Below are 23,260 nucleotides of genomic sequence, written 5' to 3'. Positions count from 1 at the left end.
TAACGACTTCTCGGTCCAATTAAAATAAAAATAAAAATAAGTTAAAATTTTATACACTAAGACTAAATATAATACTGCGCCTCACAATTAATAAATTTACTAGATATACTACGGCATTACACCAGAAATAGACCAGTGGCGCCAGTATTTCTCCATAATAATCCGTTCGGGGACTTTATCATCAATTATCCTACAAATTACGAAATCACTTTTAACAACCAAGTAGTTGTAAGATTGATAAACCAAGAACAAAGCACAGTAGAAATTGCAAACAATCTAGACCATTTCGTTGAATAGTTCTTTTAATTCATTTTATTTTAAATTCCCAAGAAGAAATTTTATAGTATTTGATGCTTGATCCTCAATATAAAGTTTAAAGATTGAATAACAGATATCAACATTTCAAACCAGCTTATTTATCATGTATTATCTTACAAAAATATAATAAAAAGCTTTATTTCGAATTTTTAAACGCATGTGCGAAGTTTTAATTGCAGTATGCATTACTGATCTTTTTTTTTTCTTGCACAAGTAATTTAGTATAGTGATCAGATGCTTAGGATAACGGAAAATTTTTACAAATCCCCGGCGTATATGTTACTGGTAAAGAGACACAGACACAAGATTCTGTTTCTTTTCAGGAATCTGATACCGACTACAAAGCAATTACTTCTGATATTCTTCTTCTATTTGCAATCATGAAGAGGAGATCAATCATCGGGTTAAAAGTAAGCTTAACGTCTTAAAATTATGGCTAATCTGCAACTGCGCAATGAGATTAAAAATATGAAGGTACAAGTGCTGGAGGCGTACTTCCATGAGAGAAAAGCAGGCCGGAGGAAGATGTTATTGGTATTTTTTTCCCAGAATCTAGGCTTCGGCAAAGAATCATACAAATGATATAATAAATGAAAACTACCTAGAAAGAAATTCGGAAATTTATCAGATAATTTGATTATTGATATGATTACAGGAAAATTCGGATTGATAAGAGAATAAATGGTAGTTCAAAACTTGTAATCGGCTATAATTACTGTAATTACTGTACCGCGAAGACACATTTTCTTTATCATGATCATTTTATTACATCATAATAATGTTAAATCACCATGCATTGTTAAAATTAATGAAATTTATTTTATTCTAATCTTAATATAAACAGTAATGTGAATTAATATATTAAAATGACGTGATAATTTATTGTCTTAGACTCTTAGGGTGGTAGGTCCATTAAAATATTAAATTAATATAACTTAGTTTGATTAGTACACTTGTGGACATCAGTCTATTATATTGCTATTTTGCTATTATTCGCCTCTATTTATATTGAAGACCTTGTTGATATGTTGATACCATAAAAAATAACTAATTATTTGTATTTTTATAAGAATTTATAGTTTTTTTTAAATGATATTTGATGTCATGATGCATCTAACAGAAATTGTTGCTTAGATTTATTTAAACACTAAGGCTAGAGTAGTAAAAATAATTTTACAAGATTCTTAGTTTGTAATTTAAATAATTCCTTTTTTTTTTTATAGTTTATCCAAGTATTAAATATTTATATTCTCCTTTTTATTTTACTTAGAATTATTTAAACACTAAGACTAAAGTAGTAAATATTTTTGCAAGTTTCTTAGTTTGTAATCTAAATAAATCTTTTTTTTTATAAATTTTCCAATTATTAGATATAATTATCAAAATAATAATATAATTATATAAATAAAACAATTACAAATGTACTATAAAATAATTAAAATGAATGACATGATATAAAGTTTTTATATTCATTTCAAGAGAAAGTAATTAAAATTTAATAACAGATGTTTGATTCACATTTTATAAATGCAGATTACTTGATTAAATAAAGGTAAACTAATAAATAAAAACCCATAAATTTTAATTACAGGAGAAATACTTAATGAATTTGTAATAATATTTGATTAAATATAGCCAATTAATCAATTATTAATAGTGACAGGAATCTTGATTAATAATTTATAGGTCTAGAACCCTGAAAAATACATAGATTTGAGTTTAGCAGCCAAAAAATTCATGTAGATCTTTCCTTTTTAGATAGTGCCGGCTAGAGTTTCATTGCCTTTTTAAATACTAGCCAACATTATCATGATTCCGGCCCTGAAAAGTTCATGCTGGATCCTAAGATTTGACATTTTAAAATAATGTAACACTCATGACGGTATGAATTTTTCCAGCATTGTGACTAAAAAATATAAATATAGTAAGCTTATTATAGTTGACCATATTATATTATGAATAACTAAATGTATGTTTAAAAAAAAATCTTTAAAAATCTTTAACGTAAAAAAAAAAAAAAAATTTAACAAAGATTATAAAATGGGTTGTAAAAATGAAAATAAACAAAAGAAATTATATAAAACGGTTGATATATAAAGAGGTAAGGTGACTTTCAAATTTATTCGTCATGGGGTTTTTATATAAGTTTAGTACGCAAAATTGCCTTATTTCAGAAAATCAGAAAAAATACGCAAATTAATTTTTTAGCCTCTGATCATTATGTGATTTGCACATTTATCGCGTAAAAAATATATTAAAATAGTTTTTTAGTTTTTACAAATTGTTAGATCAGCATAAGTATTACGTGTTAAATAGGTTAAATAGTTGATTATACTTATTTTAATTATTCTTATGTATATATAAACTATAAAGTATATATATAATCAGATAAACTACTAAAAATATGCGTATTTTAATAATCCGTCCATGGCTAAAAAATCTTCACAAATCAATGCCTAACCCCGTATATAATTACTTATGAGTCTAATGAAGAATTAAGTTACATCATTCGTAAGCTAATTAGAAAGAATGAAGTCTTACAAGAAGACATAAGTGATCTTAGAAACAAGATTCTTATATTAAATAATCGAATTGATAATCTCGAAAGGATAATTTGTGGAGAAAAGTATAACTATCCTGTTTATTCTGTTTCAGAAAAATTTATGGGAGTAACGAAACTGGATTATGAGTTTATTCATGATTGGTGTAAGTAAACTTTCATTTTCATGATTTATTAAATTAGATTATTAACCTCAAAATTTTCAATATGATTTTTTTATTATCCATACATGATGTATTATTAATATTAGTAATAATGTAATAACAATACTAAATTATATTAAAATTATTAAATAAAGTTGCACAGCTAACATCAGTAGTTGTAAAACCGTGCGATTTTTTCAATTTGAATACTAAAAAAATTATAAAATTATCAAATATGCAGTTTAAGGAGATTGGTTCGACTTATTGACGAGCAATTTTATATACGACAATATGAGGAATATTATATCATCATTTTAAAGAATAAATAGTGCAAAATCTCTTAAAGTAGGTAACAAGGAAATCAACTCAAAAGTGTTGTGTACAACATTTTCACAATTATCTAATTTCAGTGGCTCTAATTACGGATACAAACTAACGTCAAACCTAAGAAATTGTATTACAATTTTATTCGTAAAATTATTATGGGTTAATTCATAATCTATTTTGGTGTATAGCTCCCCTCATTGGGTAATGGTTCAAATTTCAATTTGAACGTCAAGTATGTGATATTAATGGCGTTTATATCATAACTTTGGTCATTTACAATTTGGTATAAAATAATATTGGAAATACAGTCGTAATTATCCCACACTTCATTATGGAGTTGCGTAAGTTAAAAGAAATTTTTTACTTTTGAATTTGCATTCTATTGACTTGATTACAAAATGTTATTAACCAACCGTCTTGAAGATCCATCACGTCTTATATATGGAGATGTCAATAAAGAACACCATTGTATACTATATAACTAAGAATATTTCCTTTTTAAAAGTCTCTATATAAAACAAATTAAACATTATTTATTTTTCATAAAATATAAAAATTGAAAAATATTCTATTTATCTAATAGAAACGTTAATTTAAAACTACATAAAAAAAACATGAAAATGAATCAATAAATCAATAAATAATGCATAAGTAAATAAAATTTAATAATAGAGAAGAGTCTCTTTACTATAAAAAAAGATAATAATAAAAGATCCGACGTAACCGAATAGCTTAATCATCTGATGATTTACCATATGTTAACAAAATAAATATTTTGTATAGAAAAAATCTCTATACATATTTTCTTGTTTGTACTCAGAATTAAGTTGTACAGTCATAAGAGATTAGGGATGAAGTGTATAATTTTTACTATCTTTAATATTCGTTAAATCACAATCATACATTAGACCAAGAAAATCTGAATCAATAGAATTTTTATTGTTTATTTCTAACAGTAAATAGTTTTAAATAGTTTGGGAACATTTTTTAATCTGCTACATCTTAAAAATAGCTTTATAGCTTAATTCGTGATAAAATCTAGATAAACTATATGATATATTATTTATTTTTTCATAAATATCGATATAATTTGATATAACTATTCTTTCATAGATCCAGAAATATTGGTATATCAGAGTTTGACTGTATTGTCCTTCGCTTCGCCAAGGAAAATCATTCATTAAAAAATCCATTGAATAATAAAATTTTCTAAACAAAAAATTTCTCATTCGTAATAAAGAAATTCCCTCCCTTCGTATAGATAAAACAATGAAAAATAAAATAATATTCTTAATGAGTGAATCAAAGCTATTTAAGGCCGTTATTTAACAAACAAGAAACATACAATCTTTGTTCATTCTTCGTATATTTTAGGATCCCACTCTACCCTTTATATGTTATTGTTAAATCAGGAAGTATTTTATAATTTATAACGTTAAACTCGAGAGATATTACTACTCAATGGCCGTCATGATCGGCTAAGGGGAATAATAATTTTAATTTATTGAACATCAATTTCTTGATATTCAAATAACAAATAACTTCCATTCGGATATTATAATATATATAAGTTACATTAAATTAGTGAAAATAAAAGTTTACCTGCAAAACTCTTAATACTGTATAGTTGGCTCTTTATTGTCACATACGTGATAATTTATCATTGTAATTTGTTTATCAATATATACACAAATCACTGCCATTTTCATAGAACTGTTTGTAAAACAAAATTTATAGAAGGACATTTTCCAGACAGGTTTGGCCAGAATTATGCAGAGCTATGTATGAACATGTGATCAAACAGATCAAATGGCTAGTGTTAGGCTGTTGGCCTATACATTATCATTGGAAATGGTTTTATATTATTATTTTTGATAATTTATATCTCATAATTGGAAAAGTTAAAAAAAAAAGATTTATTTAAATTACAAACTAAGAAACTTGTAAAATATTTTACTACTCTAGTCTTAGTGTTTAAATAAATCTAAAAAGAATAAATAAAGAACAATTTCTTTTAAATGTATAATATCAAATATCACTTAAAAAAAACTATAAATTTTTTTTAAAAACAAACAATGATTAGTTAATTTTCATCTGTTTTAATATCTAAATTAAATATTAAATAAAATTAATTTTACATAAATAATTTGCAAGATTAATTCTTTTATATATCATAATACATACCTAATGACCCCAAATCCTTAATTATACAATCATTCAAATCTTCACTTACTAGCATTTCATTTGCTTTTATACTAGCTTGTGAATCTTCAATTTTGAGAATTTCATTCAATTCTTTACTAGTAAAATCAAGTAAACGACTTGTATAACATGCTTTAGGATGAGATTTAGTAACAAGATTGTTATGCTGCCCAATTGGTGCACTTATAAATTCCATAATGTTGCTTTTTAATTCTTCATTAACTTCATCATAATCAGAATGGATAAGCCAATTCTCAATAATTTTTAATACTTTTTTAGCAGATGGTCTTTTTAATGGATCTTCATTCCAACATTTTTTCATTAAATCTACATAACATTGTGGAGTATTTTCAAGAATTTCAGGACGTTCACCTCTACAAATACTTAAACTAAGTTGAATGTCATGTGCTCTATTATTAAATGGTGGTATTCCAGATGTAAATTCCCACATAATCATAGAAAGACTGTATATATCACTAGCTAGAGTATAAGATTTGCCTCTTAAAACTTCAGGAGCCATAAATGGTATAACACCATAAATATCATGCTTTTTCAAAAATGATTTTACAGGTTGACATAATCCTAAATCACTAATATAAGTTTCATAAAAATTATGATTTAAAATATTACCATCATGAAAATCACAATGAATAAGATTTTCTCCATGTATCTTATTAAGTCCAGAAATAATTCTGTACAACATACATAATTTTTCATTCCAATTATTTTCGACTATTCTTGTTAAATTTTCTCTTAAATTACCATTATTTGCATAAAGCATTACTACTATATATTTTAAAATATTTGGATCTTCTGTAAATCCATAAAAATTTACAATTTCATATGATGAATTTAAACAATTCTTATAATAGTCCCACTACAAAATTAATAAAAATTTATTAATATAAATTATGAAAATAAAAAATAATATACTATCAATCTATCATACTTCTTTTAAAAATTCACTTAAATTTTCATTTAAATTCTTGTGACATTTAAGAATTACTTCTTTTTCATCTTCATTATTCTTTAACCAAATAGCTTTGTATATAGTACCAAATCCTCCTTCATTAAGATATTCAACATTTTTAAATTTGTTATAAGGAATCCATCTTAATTTGTTTTCAAGAATAAAATCATCTATAATTGTATTTCCACTTTTTCCAAATCTATAAATTTAAATAATTAAAATTATATTATAGATTGTATTATAATTTACACTAAAATAAATTATTACTTACTCTAAAATTTAAATAGGAATTTAATGTAATGTAATGTAAGTCTTAGTTTTTGGATAAATACATATAATAACCTATAATTTACAACTTACCAACTAAAGTAACAGATAATTTTTAAATAAAAGAATTCAATTAACAAATAAATATTATATAATATATAACAATAGAGATACTTACAAGCTAGATCATAATAATTTTTTAAATAAAGAAATTAGATAGTTTAAATTATATGTAAATATTATAACAATAAGTAATAATAGAATTAAATAAATAACTTACCATCTACGAAATGATTTTTTAAATAAAGAAATTAGATAGTTTAAATTATATGTAAATATTATAACAATAAGTAATAATAGAATTAAATAAATAACTTACCCCCTATATATTATTTAATAATTTTTTAAATAAAGAAATTAGATAGTTTAAATTATATAATAATAAGTAATAATAGAATTAAATAAATAACTTATGACTTACCAACTAAAATAAATTACAAAATAATTTTTTAAATAAAGAAATTAGATAGTTTAAATTATATGTAAATATTATAACAAAAAGTAATAAATAAATAACTTACCCCCTATATTATTTAATAATTTTTTAAATAAAGAAATTAGAAAGTTAAAGTTATATGTAAATATTATAACAATAAGTAATAATAAAATTAAATAAATAACTTATAACTTACAATCTATTAAATAATTTTTTAAATAAAGAAATTAGATAGTTAAAATTATATGTAAATATTATAACAAAAGTAATAATAGAATTAAATAAATAACTTACCATCTACGAAATAATTTTTAAATAAAGAAATTAGATAGTTAAAATTATATGTAAATATTATAACAATAAGTAATAATAGAATTAAATAAATAACTTACCATCTACGAAATAATTTTTAAATAAAGAAATTAGATAGTTAAAATTATATGTAAATATTATAACAATAAGTAATAATAGAATTAAATAAATAACTTACCATCTATGAAATAATTTTTTAAATAAAGAAATTAGATAGTTTAAATTATATGTAAATATTATAATAATAAGTAATAATAGAATTAAATAAATAACTTACTCCCTATATTATTTAATAATTTTTTAAATAAAGAAATTAAATAGTTTAAATTATATGTAACAATAAGTAATAATAGAATTAAATAAATAACTTATAACTTACAATCTATTAAATAAATAAAGAAATTAGATAGTTTAAATTATATGTAAATATTATAACAATAAGTAATAATAGAATTAAATAAATAACTTACTACCTATATTATTTAATAATTTTTTAAATAAAGAAATTAAATAGTTTAAATTATATGTAAGCATTATAACAATAAGTAATAATAGAATTAAATAAATAACTTATAACTTACAATCTGTTAAATTAATAAAGAAATTAGATAGTTTAAATTATATGTAAATATCATAACAATAAACATAATAGAATTAAATAAATAACTTACCATCTACAAAATAATTTTTAAATAAAGAAATTAGATAGTTAAAATTATATGTAAATATTATAACAATAGTAATAATAAATTAAATAAATAACTTACCATCTGTAAAATAATTTTTAAATAAAGAAATTAGATAGTTTAAATTATATGTAAATATTATAATATTAATGTAATAGAATTAAATAAATAACTTACTCCTATATTATTTAATAATTTTTTAAATAAAGAAATTAAATAGTTTAAATTATATGTAACAATAGTAATAATAGAATTAAATAAATAACTTATAACTTACAATCTATTAAATAAATAAAGAAATTAGATAGTTTAAATTATATGTAAATATTATAACAATAAGTAATAATAGAATTAAATAAATAACTTACCTATATTATTTAATAATTTTTTAAATAAAGAAATTAAATAGTTTAAATTATATGTAAGCATTATAACAATAAGTAATAATAGAATTAAATAAATAACTTATAACTTACAATCTGTTAAATTAATAAAGAAATTAGATAGTTTAAATTATATGTAAATATCATAACAATAAGTAATAATAGAATTAAATAAATAACTTACCATCTACGAAATAATTTTTAAATAAAGAAATTAGATAGTTAAAATTATATGTAAATATTATAACAATAAGTAATAATAGAATTAAATAAATAACTTACCATCTATGAAATAATTTTTTAAATAAAGAAATTAGATAGTTTAAATTATATGTAAATATTATAATAATAAGTAATAATAGAATTAAATAAATAACTTACTCCTATATTATTTAATAATTTTTTAAATAAAGAAATTAAATAGTTTAAATTATATGTAACAATAAGTAATAATAGAATTAAATAAATAACTTATAACTTACAATCTATTAAATAAATAAAGAAATTAGATAGTTTAAATTATATGTAAATATTATAACAATAAGTAATAATAGAATTAAATAAATAACTTACTACCTATATTATTTAATAATTTTTTAAATAAAGAAATTAAATAGTTTAAATTATATGTAAGCATTATAACAATAAGTAATAATAGAATTAAATAAATAACTTATAACTTACAATCTGTTAAATTAATAAAGAAATTAGATAGTTTAAATTATATGTAAATATCATAACAATAAGTAATAATAGAATTAAATAAATAACTTATAACTTACAATCTATTAAATAAATAAAGAAATTAGATAGTTAAAATTATATGCAAATATTATAACAATAAGTTATAATAGAATTAAATAAATAACTTACTTTCTATATTATTTAATAATTTTTTAAATAAAGAAATTAGATAGTTTATATTATATGTAAATATTATAACAACAAGTAATAATAGAATTAAATAAATAACTTACCATCTACGAAATAATTTTTTAAATAAAGAAATTAGATAGTTTAAATTATATGTAAATATTATAACAACAAGTAATAATAGAATTAAATAAATAACTTACCCCCTATATTATTTAATAATTTTTTAAATAAAGAAATTAGATAGTTAAAATTATATGTAAATATTATAACAATAAGTAATAATAGAATTAAATAAATAACTTACACCCTATATTATTTAATAATTTTTAAATAAAGAAATTAAATAGTTTAAATTATATGTAAATATTATAACAATAATAATAGAATTAAATAAATAACTTACCCCCTATATTATTTAATAATTTTTTAAATAAAGAAATTAAATAGTTTAAATTATATGTAAATATAATAACAATAAGTAATAGTAGAATTAAATAAATAACTTACACCCTATATTATTTAATAATTTTTTTAAAGAAATTAGTTAGCTTAAATTATAAATAATACAAATGATATCATATAACTTACACCCTGTAGTATTATCAATTATTAATTAGTTAAATATAAAGATAATATAAAATTATTTACTGTACATTATATATATATTACTTACAATCTAGTTATTTAAATTAAGAATGTAGTTAGTTGAATTATGTAAAATATTAAACATGGATTGTTTATAATAAAATAAAAAAATATTTCAGCTTGTTTGATGTACCTTTAATACGTTGGTCCATTACTATATCAAAGTTCTCCAACTGGAAAAGATAAAGTAAATATTTTTTTCTTTTCTTTTTTTATTAGTATATATAAATATGGTAATAATATTTATGCAAAATACATTATGTGCAAAAGCGTTGATCACATTGCATCATTGCATATATGACCATATATGACAAACAAACTGGAATGTAGATCAATTATTACAAAATCGCAGTAATTATTGTAGCGATCGATCAATCACGTGACCAAAATTCAACTTAATCACAAGATAACGATCAATGTTTCAAATGTTACAAATGTTACAAATGTTTGATATGTTTAACATATTTATCATATGCAACGTATTAAATATGTTTAATATATGCAATATGTTAAATATATTTAACATTAATTAATTAGAGTAAAATAATTATAAATAGTGGAGCATTTGTAGTAGGGATTGGAATCGATTCCCATTATTGGAATCGATTTTAAAATCGATTAATCGCGATTAATCGTTTCGCAAATATCAATTTTAAGATTCAATTTTCGATTTTTGATAATCGAAACTAATCGAATTTATATTTCACAAAAAATACAAATTACGGTGCAAATTTATAATTATACTTAAAAGATTATTTATAATAATAGAATTTTTTTAAAAGTAATATAATTTGAGAATGTCAAATTCACCGATCACACCCACGTTTTTGATTGGTTACGCGATTACGTCATCATCAATAAATGTTTATTTGTTTATTATTTCTAGTACTTTCCCAACTTTAAACCCTTCGCTCAGCTGGTATGTTTTTCTTTTTTTTCTTTTATTGTTTTTATATTTTATTTCTTGCTAACTTTATTTTATTCTCTTTAAGTTCTTACTCCTTTCAGTCTTTTGCTCTTTGCAATTAAGGTGTGTTTAGTATTACATAGTCACGATTTTTTGAAGTTTTTGTTTTTTTTTTATTTTGTCTCTTACACTTCGTTTCTTATATTTTGTTCCTTACATTTCCTTTCTAACTTTATTTTGTTTTCTTTTAGGTCCTTAGTTCTTCCCGGTGTGTTCTTTCTTTTATTTTTTTTTATTATTTTTTTTATTTTGTCTATCATATTTCGTTTATTTTATGGTTTTTATTTGGTCGGTTGGTTTCCTTCATTTTTTTATTCCCTACTATTTTTTTATCTTTTGTTTCCATTGTTACTTTTATTTCCTTAATTTTTCATTTCTTTTTCACTCCACTTCATTTTTTTTCGTTCCTTTTCGCTTGTCCCTCGTTTCTTTCACTCCTTTTCACTCCCCGTGTTTTATATCGCGTATGCAAATGATTAGAAATTGACAGAGAAGTTGGCAAATTTTTTTCTGTCTTTAAGTGGGCTGAAAATATGTTATAAAGGCCTTCATTTTCTTTTGTTCCTTTCGCTTCCCTTCGTTTTTTTCATTCCTTTTCACTCCTTCATTTTTTTCGTTCCTTTTTATCCCCTTCGTTTTTTTCATCCCTTTTTCACCTCTCTTTTGCTTCTTTCATTTTTTTTACTCCACCTTTGTTTCTTTCATTACTTTTTATTCCTCTTCATTTATTTTGTTCTTCCCTTCACTTCTTTTGTTGATCTTCATTCATTATTTTTTTCATTATATTTTGTTTCTTACTCTTCTTTTTGTTATTGCACATTCTCTTCGTTTTATTTTCATTATTTCTGTTATTTCCATAAATAAATAAATAAATAAAAATTGTTAATATTTATATTTTTAATCAATAAAACGTATCTTTAATTAATAAATTATTATTATTATCATTATAAACGTGTAAGTATTTAGTTTGCAAATAAAAATTTCATTACATTTTAAAAGTTACTTTAAAAAAAATTTTTGATATTTTGATTACAAATGATGTAATACATATTATTCTAACAAAGAGTTCGTCTGCTTCATCACGTAATGATGTAATACTTCCTTGTTTAATACTGCAAAATGCTAACTTGTGTCATTAATAAACATTTATTAACGATACTGCGCCACAATAAATAGATTCGATTTTTATTCGATAATCGATTTAAAATCGATTCTTGTCGATTTTCGATAGATACGATTTTAATCAAATCTTTTCCAATCCCTAATTTGTAGCAACACGAAATGGAGTTGAATGAAGTTCAAGTTCAGTAGAAGAGTTTTCTTAATAAAAATGGTTCTAATGATTATATTAAATAAACTGTTGTTTGAATTTAATGAAATATAAATTTGTTATCCTTTATTCGTGTTGGGAGTATATGCTGACGTACAGTGCTATACTACATGTCTGATTGGATTGTTTATTAAGTGTTTATACATATAGTTTATTTATTGATTATACCCGCCTACCTATATACCTTCTGCTTACCCTTTTCCATTTGTTTACGTTTGTAAACACTAAAGAACTGGCTATAACATTATTAAGCACCAATGAAATGATTATCTTTCATTTTTATATAACATTAATTAGTATATTGTTTTTATTGTATTATTTTGTTATATTGTTTTTAAATAAATTATAGCATTTCAGAATAAAAAACAAATTCCTTTTAATATTTATTATCTTTTTTTTTCAAATTGTAATTTTATTAAATTATATTTATACTAGCTGGATGCCTGTGTTTCACATGGGCCTGGCTAATTAAATTATGAAAATTAGATACCTTTCTGCTAAGCTGCCCAGTAAAAAGTCATCATATGGAAATTGTACAATTTTCGTTTAGTTTTTGTAATTATTGTCCAATTTTCATTCAGTATTCGTATAGTTGAATCAAATTTTATTTTTTTGTAAAATTTAAATGTACAATTATTGTAAGATTTATTACATTTAATAAACAGAAATTGTACAATTTTTATATTTTAAATTTGTAACTATTATTTATTATATTCATTTAAACAAAATTCGTACAATTTTTTCATCGCTTTCACCATTATTTTACTTTTTGTTAACTTTTGTGTAGTTAAAAAATAATTATATTGATCTTCAGACTACTTTTGTAATGATTTTCGCGTTATAAAAATATGTATCACGTGTATGTCAGTATGTGATGATATAATCCGCAGTTCGATGACTTCGATAAACTTTTTTCTTTTAAACTTTTTTTTTTCTTTTTAAACTTTTTTTTTTGCTTTTTTTTCACATTCTTCCCTTTTCCTTCAGTTCGTTCGCCCTTTCACTTCCCTTTGTACCTTCCTTCGTCTCTCCCTTGTTCTTTCCTTTTCCTTTCCTCCCTTTTCCCTTCACTTTTACATTTCCTTCTCTTTTTTTTCCCGCTTTTCTCGCACTTTTTGTTGAAGAAATCTTAAGCATTTCTCTCCTTTGGTGCAAATTTCCGGTAAGTTCATCTTTTTTTTAATTGTTTAATTTTAATGAACAATTCTAATAGTTGTTTTTCTTACTTTTTTTTTAGACTTCGAGTATTTGGACGTGTGGGAATAATGGTAGGAAATTTTTTTTCTTAAATCTTAATTATCTATTTTAACAAATTTTTCTTTTTTTTTAGATGCTTCTTACGGTCTTTTTGGACGTGGAATTTTGGCGTAACAATTTGGTAGGGTAGAGGTTTTTTTTGAATTATTCTTTGATAAAACGTTTATTTAACAAAATGTTTTCTAACACTTTGATTTTTCTTCTTTTAGACAGTTCTTCAGCTCTATGGACGGGACTTTAGTGGGAGTATAGTGGTTACTTATTTCTTTTTCTTTTTTAGGCGGCTTTTTGGTCTCCTGGATGTTGACATTTCGCAAATTTTCAAATTTTTCCTTTAATATTAACAAACAGATATCAATAGTTCTTTTTTTTATAGATATTTCTTCAAATCTCTTTGGATGCCGTTATGGTAAGTTTTTTTTTCGTCTTAGTTTATTTATTATGATGAAATGCATATATACACAGTAATTCATATACGAATAATAAATCAAACATGTAAAAATAATATACAAATTTATTTTGAATGTTACATAAAAACATTGCAAGTTTGTGACGAATTTACTTTGAATTCTATATAAAACATTACAAGTTTACTACAAATTGTTTACAAATACTGTACAAATGGATGCTCATAATCGTATTAAATTTGTAACTTACATTTTTTATACAAAAAATCAACATAAACTTTTTACTGGGCTGTTATATAAAGTCTAGAATGGTTATTAGCATTAATTTGGAATTTTGTAGTAAATGGGAAATCATAGGCTGTGTATAGCAAGTGATTTTACATTACATTGACAAAATAAAATAATAATAAAATATAAATAATATGCAATTCATTTTTTATCATAATAGTAATTATAATAGTTATAGTGGTTCATTAGGAAGCCAGACAAACCTAAAAAAATATCCAAAGAATCATTAGACCTAAAAAAAGGTACCAAACTTTAAAAAAAAAAGGAAAAAATGATTAGTAATTACAAAAAAGAATTTTTTTAAAACATTAAAATATAATTCAAACTAATGGTACCACCAAACAAGTTAACATTAAACATGGCAGGGAGCTATAGTCATAGTATAATTAGAACTGTAATAATTCTGACTTTTTTTTAATTAAGTTGGTTTATACTACCATACAGGATTATAATTATGATAAATAGTTTTTAAGATTTAAAGAGAATTTCTAAATTTTAACTGGTGGAAAAATTACTGGTAGATCATGTGATTGTGTATTAAATATTCATGTGATTTATTATGATGATGCAATTTCATTTGGCTCGCTTCGCTCGCCGGGCTTTTCTAGCCAAACCATAACTTTCACTTTATTTGCAAAATTTTTGATTATATTTAACATATCTATAAAAAAAAATGAGAAATTACTCTTAACTAGCTATTAACATAATTTTTTTCTCATTTGGTAAAGGATGATCATTTTCGGTTTATTTTGCTTGTTAATCATTTTTGGCTTAGTTATTTCACTTGTTAATCATTTTAAGGTTAATTATCTTGATTGTTGTTTATTTTTTGGTTTAAAAATAAAAAAATATATATATCAGAATATGTGATTAACTTTAAATAACAATACAGAAAGATTGTTTATTACTTGATAAAGCATTTATTTAATATTTACTATCATCATTTTTGGAATTACGGCTCTGGAAAAAAATTTTTCACGATTATATTGTAATAAAACAATTCTACTATCCGATTGCTGATCATTTTTAGTTCTGGAAAATTATGATAACTGAATATCATAATAATAAGACAATGATAATGAAATTTTACCATTTAGTTGTTGTTTATTGTTTTGTTTCAAAATAAAAAATTACTTGATATAACATTTATTTAATTTTATCATCCAATTGTTGAGAAAAAAAAAATTTTATGATAACATTATAATAAACAACAATTTTATTATCTGATTGTTAATCATTTTTAGAATTACTACCCTGAAAAAATTTTCATGATAGCATTATAACTAAAGTTGCCTGCCAAAACTCTACAGGCTATTGTCGAAATGTCGAAACTAAAACCTGTAGAAATGCCGAAATGCCGAAATAGTTTCGACATGTCAAAATTGTCGAAACCTAAACATATTACGTTTCACGTAATAACTCGGCATCCAATGATCGTAGAAAGATGCACCATAGCTCGTTGGAATCGTCTCATAACGACGAGTCGAATGGTGGTTAAATCATCTTTCTACGATCATTGGATGCCGAGATAATAGACGAAACGTCAAACGGCGCAGTAGCGCAAAATACAAAATGCCGATTTTTGACGTTTCGCTCAATATCTCGGCATCCAGTGATCGTAGAAAGACGATCTAACCACCATTTGACTTGTCGTTATGAGACGATTCCAACGAGCTATGGTGCATCTTTCTACGATTATTGGATGCCGAGATATTAAGCGAAACGTCAAAAATCGGCATTTTGTATTTTGCGCTACTGCGCCGTTTGACGTTTCGTCTATTATCTCGGCATCCAGTGATCGTAGGAAGACGATTTAACTACCATTCGACTCGTCGTTATGAGACGATTCCAACGAGCTATGGTGCATCTTTCTACGATCATTGGACGTTGAGTTATTACGTGAAATGTAATATTTTTAGGTTTCGACAATTTTGACATGTCAAAATAGTTTTGACAATTTTGACATGCCGAAACTCCCTAATTTCGGCAGGCAACTTTAATTATAACGATAATGTAATGACGACGATAATGAAAATTTACCATTTGATTATTGTTTATTTTTTTGTTCAAAATAAAAAAAAATGTATCTATATTTAAATAAGTAATAATACAAACAAATTGTTTATTTACATAATATTAAAATTTGTCATCCGGTTGTTGATCATTTTTGGCTAACAAAAAAATTATTTAGTTTTCACATGATTTGCTAAAAATTTTATCCCATAATTATTAAGCAAGAAAGATCATTCTATATAAGTGCAATATCACCCTATGGGTGGGAGGGTGGCGCGTCACGTTATTGTTATGACTTGAAATGATTGACATGTCATGATAGGTTAACGTTAACTTAACGTTAACATAAGATTAGTTTTTGAGTGATTTCCATTTTAAGATGCTGATCCCCCATCTTTGGTATTGATTTGCTGATTATATAAATACATTTCAAATCAAGCTTTTCTATTTTAGTACGATCGGCAACCAACAAATCTTTTAGTGTTTTAAATAGAGCTCCAAATGGGTCAGGTAGGGTCAGGTAATTGACTTAACCTGACCTGTCTTATTTTTTTCAGATCGGGTTAGTGTCAACCCGAATATAAAAATAACTTGACCCGACCCGATCCAACCTGACCTGATTTTTATTAAAAAAAATTGTTTTTTTTTTTGACCTGATATGTGACCTGTTATTATATTTTATATTGTATTTTATTACTAAATAAAAAAACTATAGAAATCATTTATGATATATAAAATAAAATTTTATATTTTGCTATTTAATTAGGTAAATTATCATTGCAAATCGTGAGGTTTCCAATTATTTTGATTCCGATTTCATATTTCTATTATACCTATAAATTATGTATAAATGAGTTGATAAAATGGAAAAAGTTTCAGGTCAAGGTTAGCCAGTTGACCCGATCTGAAGGAAAAATGTCCTAATTCCTAAAACTAGTGACGAACATCACATGATATAGATTATCAAATTGATAATTTTTTTTTTTTTACAAATTTTTTTTCAACGAAGTTTCACCTTTTCCATTTTTCCTTCACCGAATTTCTTATAAGCTTATCTATCGGGATTTACATTACATTTCCTTTTCCCATTTTCCTTCCCTTCGTTCTCTTTTTTTCGTTCTTTTTTTTTATTCTCTCCATTTCCATTTCCTTCATTCTTTTTCTTCTTCAAATTCGTTCTTTCCTCTTTTTCATCCTTCCCCTCTTCTGTTTAAAAAAAAGTTAAAATCACCTACAAAAAAAATCCAAAATTCTTTTTTAGATGGTTATTTCGGTCTCCCTGGACACAACATTTCCGGTAAACTATTTTTTTTCTTCAATTATATTTATATACAATTTCAATTAATTAAAATACTGAACAGAAAAATTTTTTCAGTTATTTGGTCTTGGTACGATGGATTATTTTTCTATTTTAATAGAACACAAAAGCCTTTAAAAATATATAAACAATAAAAATTTTCTTAATCTTTTTTTCCTCTATATAAATGACCGCTGTTCATACGATATTGACTCAATATCAATCTGATATCAATATTAAACTCAATATCAATATTGACTCAATATCAATATCAATATCAATATAAATATAAATATATAAAAAACGTACCTTATACTTAGCACATAAATGCTAACCGAATTAGTAATTTTCTTCTTCTTTTCCAGGATAACACAATTAAGCATAGCAACCAATTGCAAAAATTATCACTATTAAAATGAAGAGCACCTGATATCATTAACTATATAGTGTGATCTGTATATATATAATGTCAAATTGTTTGATCTCTTATAAACAAGCTTTGTTAAAATAAATAAATTTTTTAAATCTAGTTTTTTTTTTAAATAAAATGAATGAACAAATGGTGTTTTCTATTTATAATGAGTAAATTAAGTATAGAGAAATGGCAAGATTTTGGTTTATTATAAGTTAAAGTAAAATAGTAAAAATTTAAGGGAATTGCTAAACGTCACCTAGGTGATTGTCAATTTGTCACCTGGGTTTTTTTCAAATATATCACATGATGTACAATATATAGAGTAAATTTATTAATCGGCTGACTGCTGGATTTTTTTAACTTAGCTAATGTTTGATCGGCTAAACTTAAAGTTTTATCGTAAAAGATATTTAAGATATTTTAAAAAAAATTTTTTTTGCAGCCATATTTATTCAAAATAATCTTATCTAATGAAATTTTATTTGCAAATATTAAAAATTAAATCACACATTTACGATTTTAAAGAAAAAACTCACCATATTTTTAATGAAGTGATACAAATAAAAGAAACAATAACAATAAATAAAAAGACAAGTAAATTACAAGGATCTAGGAGAAAGATGCTAATAAAAAAAAATGAAATAACAATGGAGTAATGGAAAGTAATAGAAGATGAAAGGGAGTAAAAAAGAGTAGTGAGAAGTGATAGGAAACAAAAAGAGAAATAGGACATGATGGGAGATGAAGAGGAGTGATGGGAGACGAAAAAAATGAAAAGGAATGATGAGTAGATGAAGAGGAGTGATGGGAAAATGAAGAGGAGTGATGGGAGACGAAAAAAATTGATGGGAAGATGAAGAGAAGCGATGGGAGACTAAAAGGAATGATGAGAGACAAAAAGAAATGATGGGAAGTAAACAGGAGAGAAAAAGAGATAATGGAAAATGAAAAGATGTAATAAAAAATAATGGGAGACGATATTACTTTTTTAATTTGGTTCAGTTTTTTTTATAACAGATAAAGTTCTTTATCGTAAATCTTTTTTTTTTATAAAAATGAGATTTTTCAGTTTTTTTTTCAAAGTATTTATTAATTATTTACTAATTTATATAATAATTAGATTATTATTATGAGCAATCAAAAACTTTAATTATGATTAAAAAAAAAAAGTAATTTTACATATTAAATAAAATATCCTTAATTACAGAACATTTTATAAATGACAGATTAATAATAAATGAAGAACTTGATTGGTATTTTTAACAAGAACTTCAATTAAATCAAGGAATGAGTCTGAGGTACTGGGAAATTATTTACATTATTGAACTTCTAAACAAACACAACAGAATTATAGCACCAACAGGAGTAATAGCTAAAAATATTGGAGAAAAAACTATTCATTCTTAAAGTCAGGCGTATGACAAATCTAGATAACACTTATTTTACGTTGAAACCAAATAAAATTATTAAATTTAATTGTAGATTTATTGGATTTATATATTTTGTACACTAGTAAGTGTTTTAGTTCTATTTTTTTTTACCGATGAATAATAGATGAATATATTATGAAAATAGGTGGGGATTTGTTTTAGATATAGATTCCAATCATTGATATTTTAGGCGACAAATGGCTAAAATAATAAAAATATAACCATAGGATTACATCAGGATCAACTATGAAAGAAGTATATTGCTGATATGTAATTATTTCTTTTTCATGAATTCTAATGCAATATAAGATAAATCTTCATAGTAGTTTTCCAACTTAATTTATGATTTATATATTCAAAAAATTCGTTATTAAAAAATTGCATTTAAAAATGTACCTTAAGATGTAACATCTTTTGATTTATCTAAATTTTTCAGAGCTACGAACTTATTAGAACAAAATCATTCCAATTTTGATTTTTATTTATCCAATTCCATAATAAACCCGTCGATCCATTTTGCCCTACATACTTTTCAAAATCACCTTGTGTAATATATTCAATATCATAAAATCTATTGTAAGGTATCCATTCTAATATATTATAATGACCAATTACTGATAGTTGAGTTTCTTGAATAAATTTGTTAATATTATTATTTCCACTATTCCAATTTTTAAAATTTTATTAAAAATTGTTTTGCATTACATGTTTTACACCATTATAATCAGTGGTTTCTTGTTTACATTCTTTACAAACCCATAAATAATTCATTATTTAAAAAAATGGTTAATAAAAATGTTTCTACTCAAACAGAAGCTGAATGTTATCTTGGAAAAAAATTTTTTTTTCAGTGACTTAATTGAGTTTTTTTTATATTATTGTATTATATTACTGTATTATATTTTATTAGGTAGCTCTTAGATTTATTCTACATTTACTGTTAGCTGATTGATGAGGTAAGTCTATCGGGCTTAACAAATTGTTCGTCGTACAAGTTGATTGTCCCATACGTTAATAAATATCCGCAGGATTAGGGAGGAAGAAGGTTAAGTTTTTTTTTTAGAATTTTCCAAGTTTCTTTGAATTTTAACAAATTTTTCTTACGGGAAAAATTTAATTAAGATTTTTTTTAATGCTTTTGATTTACTACAGAACGCCGGGTGAAGCAGTAGCAAAAATTGTATTGCACCGTAAGAAAATTATTACTCATCAGTTTTTAAGATTTACCTCAAAACTTTTACAGTAAAATTATTAATTTTGGGCGCGATATTATATTTAGTTTAAGTGTATAAAAAGTTGAAGTGTCTTAAATGTACTGCGTCAGCGATGACGTTAAACTATGCTGGTTATTAATAGATCTACGGGACATAAAAATGGCGATTGATCTTTATTAATGGGGATATTCATAGAATAATTGGTTTTATTGGATTATATGTGGGATTCATTCGAGGAAAATAGTATCACCTTAGAAAGTATAAATACGATTTTATAACCACATAGCTTTTATCATTTTAGATTTTAGTATTAATAATTAAACCTTATAATTTTAACATTTGATTCTTTTTGCCTTTTTCTTAAGATGAAAAGGTGTCACATTAATTATTTTAATTAATGGTTTATTAGAATAGTCAATTAGGAAAGGTTATAACAGTTTGGTTTTAGAACTTAGTATAGTTTGAGAATAGTTTTAGAATTAGAATTTTTTTTTTGAAATATATTATTTTATTAATATCCGATGATTAGAATTTTAATTGTCTAATTTTGGTTTTAGTAAATCTATCAACGTATCATAAATATTTAATTAATGCATAAGACTTTTTAAAGAAATATCTATTGATAATAATGTTAATAAATGAATTACAAATTGAAAAACGACAATCAAAGTGCTATCACAAATTCACAGTAAATAAAAAGTTATAAAGGTAGTGATTTAGCAAATTTAAATAATTATTGACAGTATGTATATATATTTTGTAATATTTCTATCAATTTAGACTAACCATAACAAACTGACAACACGATTTATTGACATTGACATGTCAAATATATCTGTACACTGGACAACTTCAATGAATAATGATCTTTTATGCTGTTCTTTTTATTGTTGGCTTATTATCCTTTTTTTTTAAAAAAAAAAAATTTTACACTGCAGATATAAGCGTACATTTAAGAAATACATACTACAAAAAATTTTATGATAAATCAATATCTGATAATATTTTTTAATCGGTTAATATTTAAATATTAAGAGTCTTACATTCCAAAATACAGTTAGGTGATGTAAAGTATAATTTATGCCGATTATAAATTAAATACTGGGTATTAAAAAAAATATAATCCGATCAATACAATATAATTTGATAAATTACATCGTAAAAATAAATAAATTTTCATTTTTTCACATTTTTAAAGAAAAATCAAGTGCACTTTCAAAGATTGCATTACTTAAAGAAATCTTGAAATATTTTGCAGTAAATAACTGAAGAATCATTATTAATAGATATTAGATACCGATTGAAATTCCTGGAAGATCGACAATTAAATGTTTGACAAGAAATAAAAAATTCTCTTTTAATCTCATAAATAAAATTTGATGATTTCTTTTATTATAACAAAAACAATGAAATTTAATTTAATTATATTTTATATTACTATATTCTTCAAAGGTAATTGGTGAATATTAACGATTAGTATTATTTTTTGTTCTGAGGAATTATTCCGACACAAATTAAAACGTATTGAGTTTTGATAATGTAATAATTTATTTATTAGTGATCTCTCAGATTCATGTCTGTCTGAAATTATAATGATAATACAAGTACAAATATTCTCACATTTATACGCTTCAGACAGATGGTGAATTTTTTCAAAAAGAAAATTATCAAACATCCTCAAATTCTTTAAAGAATTCTTGAACTTTTTAATTGTATTGATTTGCCAATTTAAACAATTTCAAATTTTATCAATTTAGCAGAATTAAAAATGTCTTTCATAGTTTTGATTATCATAATAAAGATGGCGTTGATGATAATAATTTGATGCAATATTGTTATTACGAATTATTTAAAAATGACTTCATTTACTGTTGTCATTCGTCAATTAAATTATATTCTTCACACAATTAAAATATCTTTGTTCGAAACCTTGTTCAAAAATTAAAAAAAAATTATTATTCATGCCACAAATCATAAAAATTTTACATTTATTGGCCATAAAATCAGTTATCTCCCTTTTTAATTAATATTCATTTAGTTGGTGAATGAAAATTTTTCTAATCTATATAACTAAAAAAATTTTGTCTGCCGTTTAGAATAGACGAATAGTCTCCATATAAATAATTTGAATTGTGTAACATGAAACCCGTGTCATAATATGAAAACCCGTGATATACTTGCGCCTGATCTATTCCTTATTTATTATTAAACTAAATAGTTACGTAATCATTCTTTCATTCAAACTTATTTTTTTTATTAAACCATATATTTTTATTTAAACCTATATTTGCGTACATCTTAAAAAAAAAAAAATAATAATAATAATTCTACAGAAATTCTTTCTCTTAGATATGACTTTTTTAGTAGAAATAATAAATTGAATGGTTTCTTATAATCTTTCATGTTTATTATTCGCCACGTTGTTTATTTAAAATAAATTCAAGTGAAAATAACTAA

The 23,260-nt window shown here is 23.3% G+C and overlaps 1 protein-coding gene across 1 annotated transcript; it reads right to left on the bottom strand.

Moving 5' to 3' along the window:
- Nucleotides 1-5,431: 5,431 nt before the first annotated feature.
- OCT59_024342 (uncharacterized protein) lies at nucleotides 5,432-5,746 on the bottom strand (the record flags this gene model as incomplete). Its single annotated transcript, XM_025325237.2, has 2 exons — nucleotides 5,432-5,454; nucleotides 5,533-5,746. The coding sequence occupies 2 exons, from the start codon at nucleotides 5,744-5,746 to the stop codon at nucleotides 5,432-5,434; spliced, it is 237 nt and encodes a 78-aa protein (XP_025182204.2).
- Nucleotides 5,747-23,260: the final 17,514 nt, after the last annotated feature.

The sequence above is a fragment of the Rhizophagus irregularis genome, chromosome 4 (assembly GCF_026210795.1).
Source record: "Rhizophagus irregularis chromosome 4, complete sequence".
Classification (NCBI taxonomy): Eukaryota; Fungi; Glomeromycota; class Glomeromycetes; order Glomerales; family Glomeraceae; genus Rhizophagus; species Rhizophagus irregularis.
The sequence above is the reverse complement of the archived record's forward strand: the minus strand, read 5'-3'. Positions and strand labels throughout refer to the sequence as shown.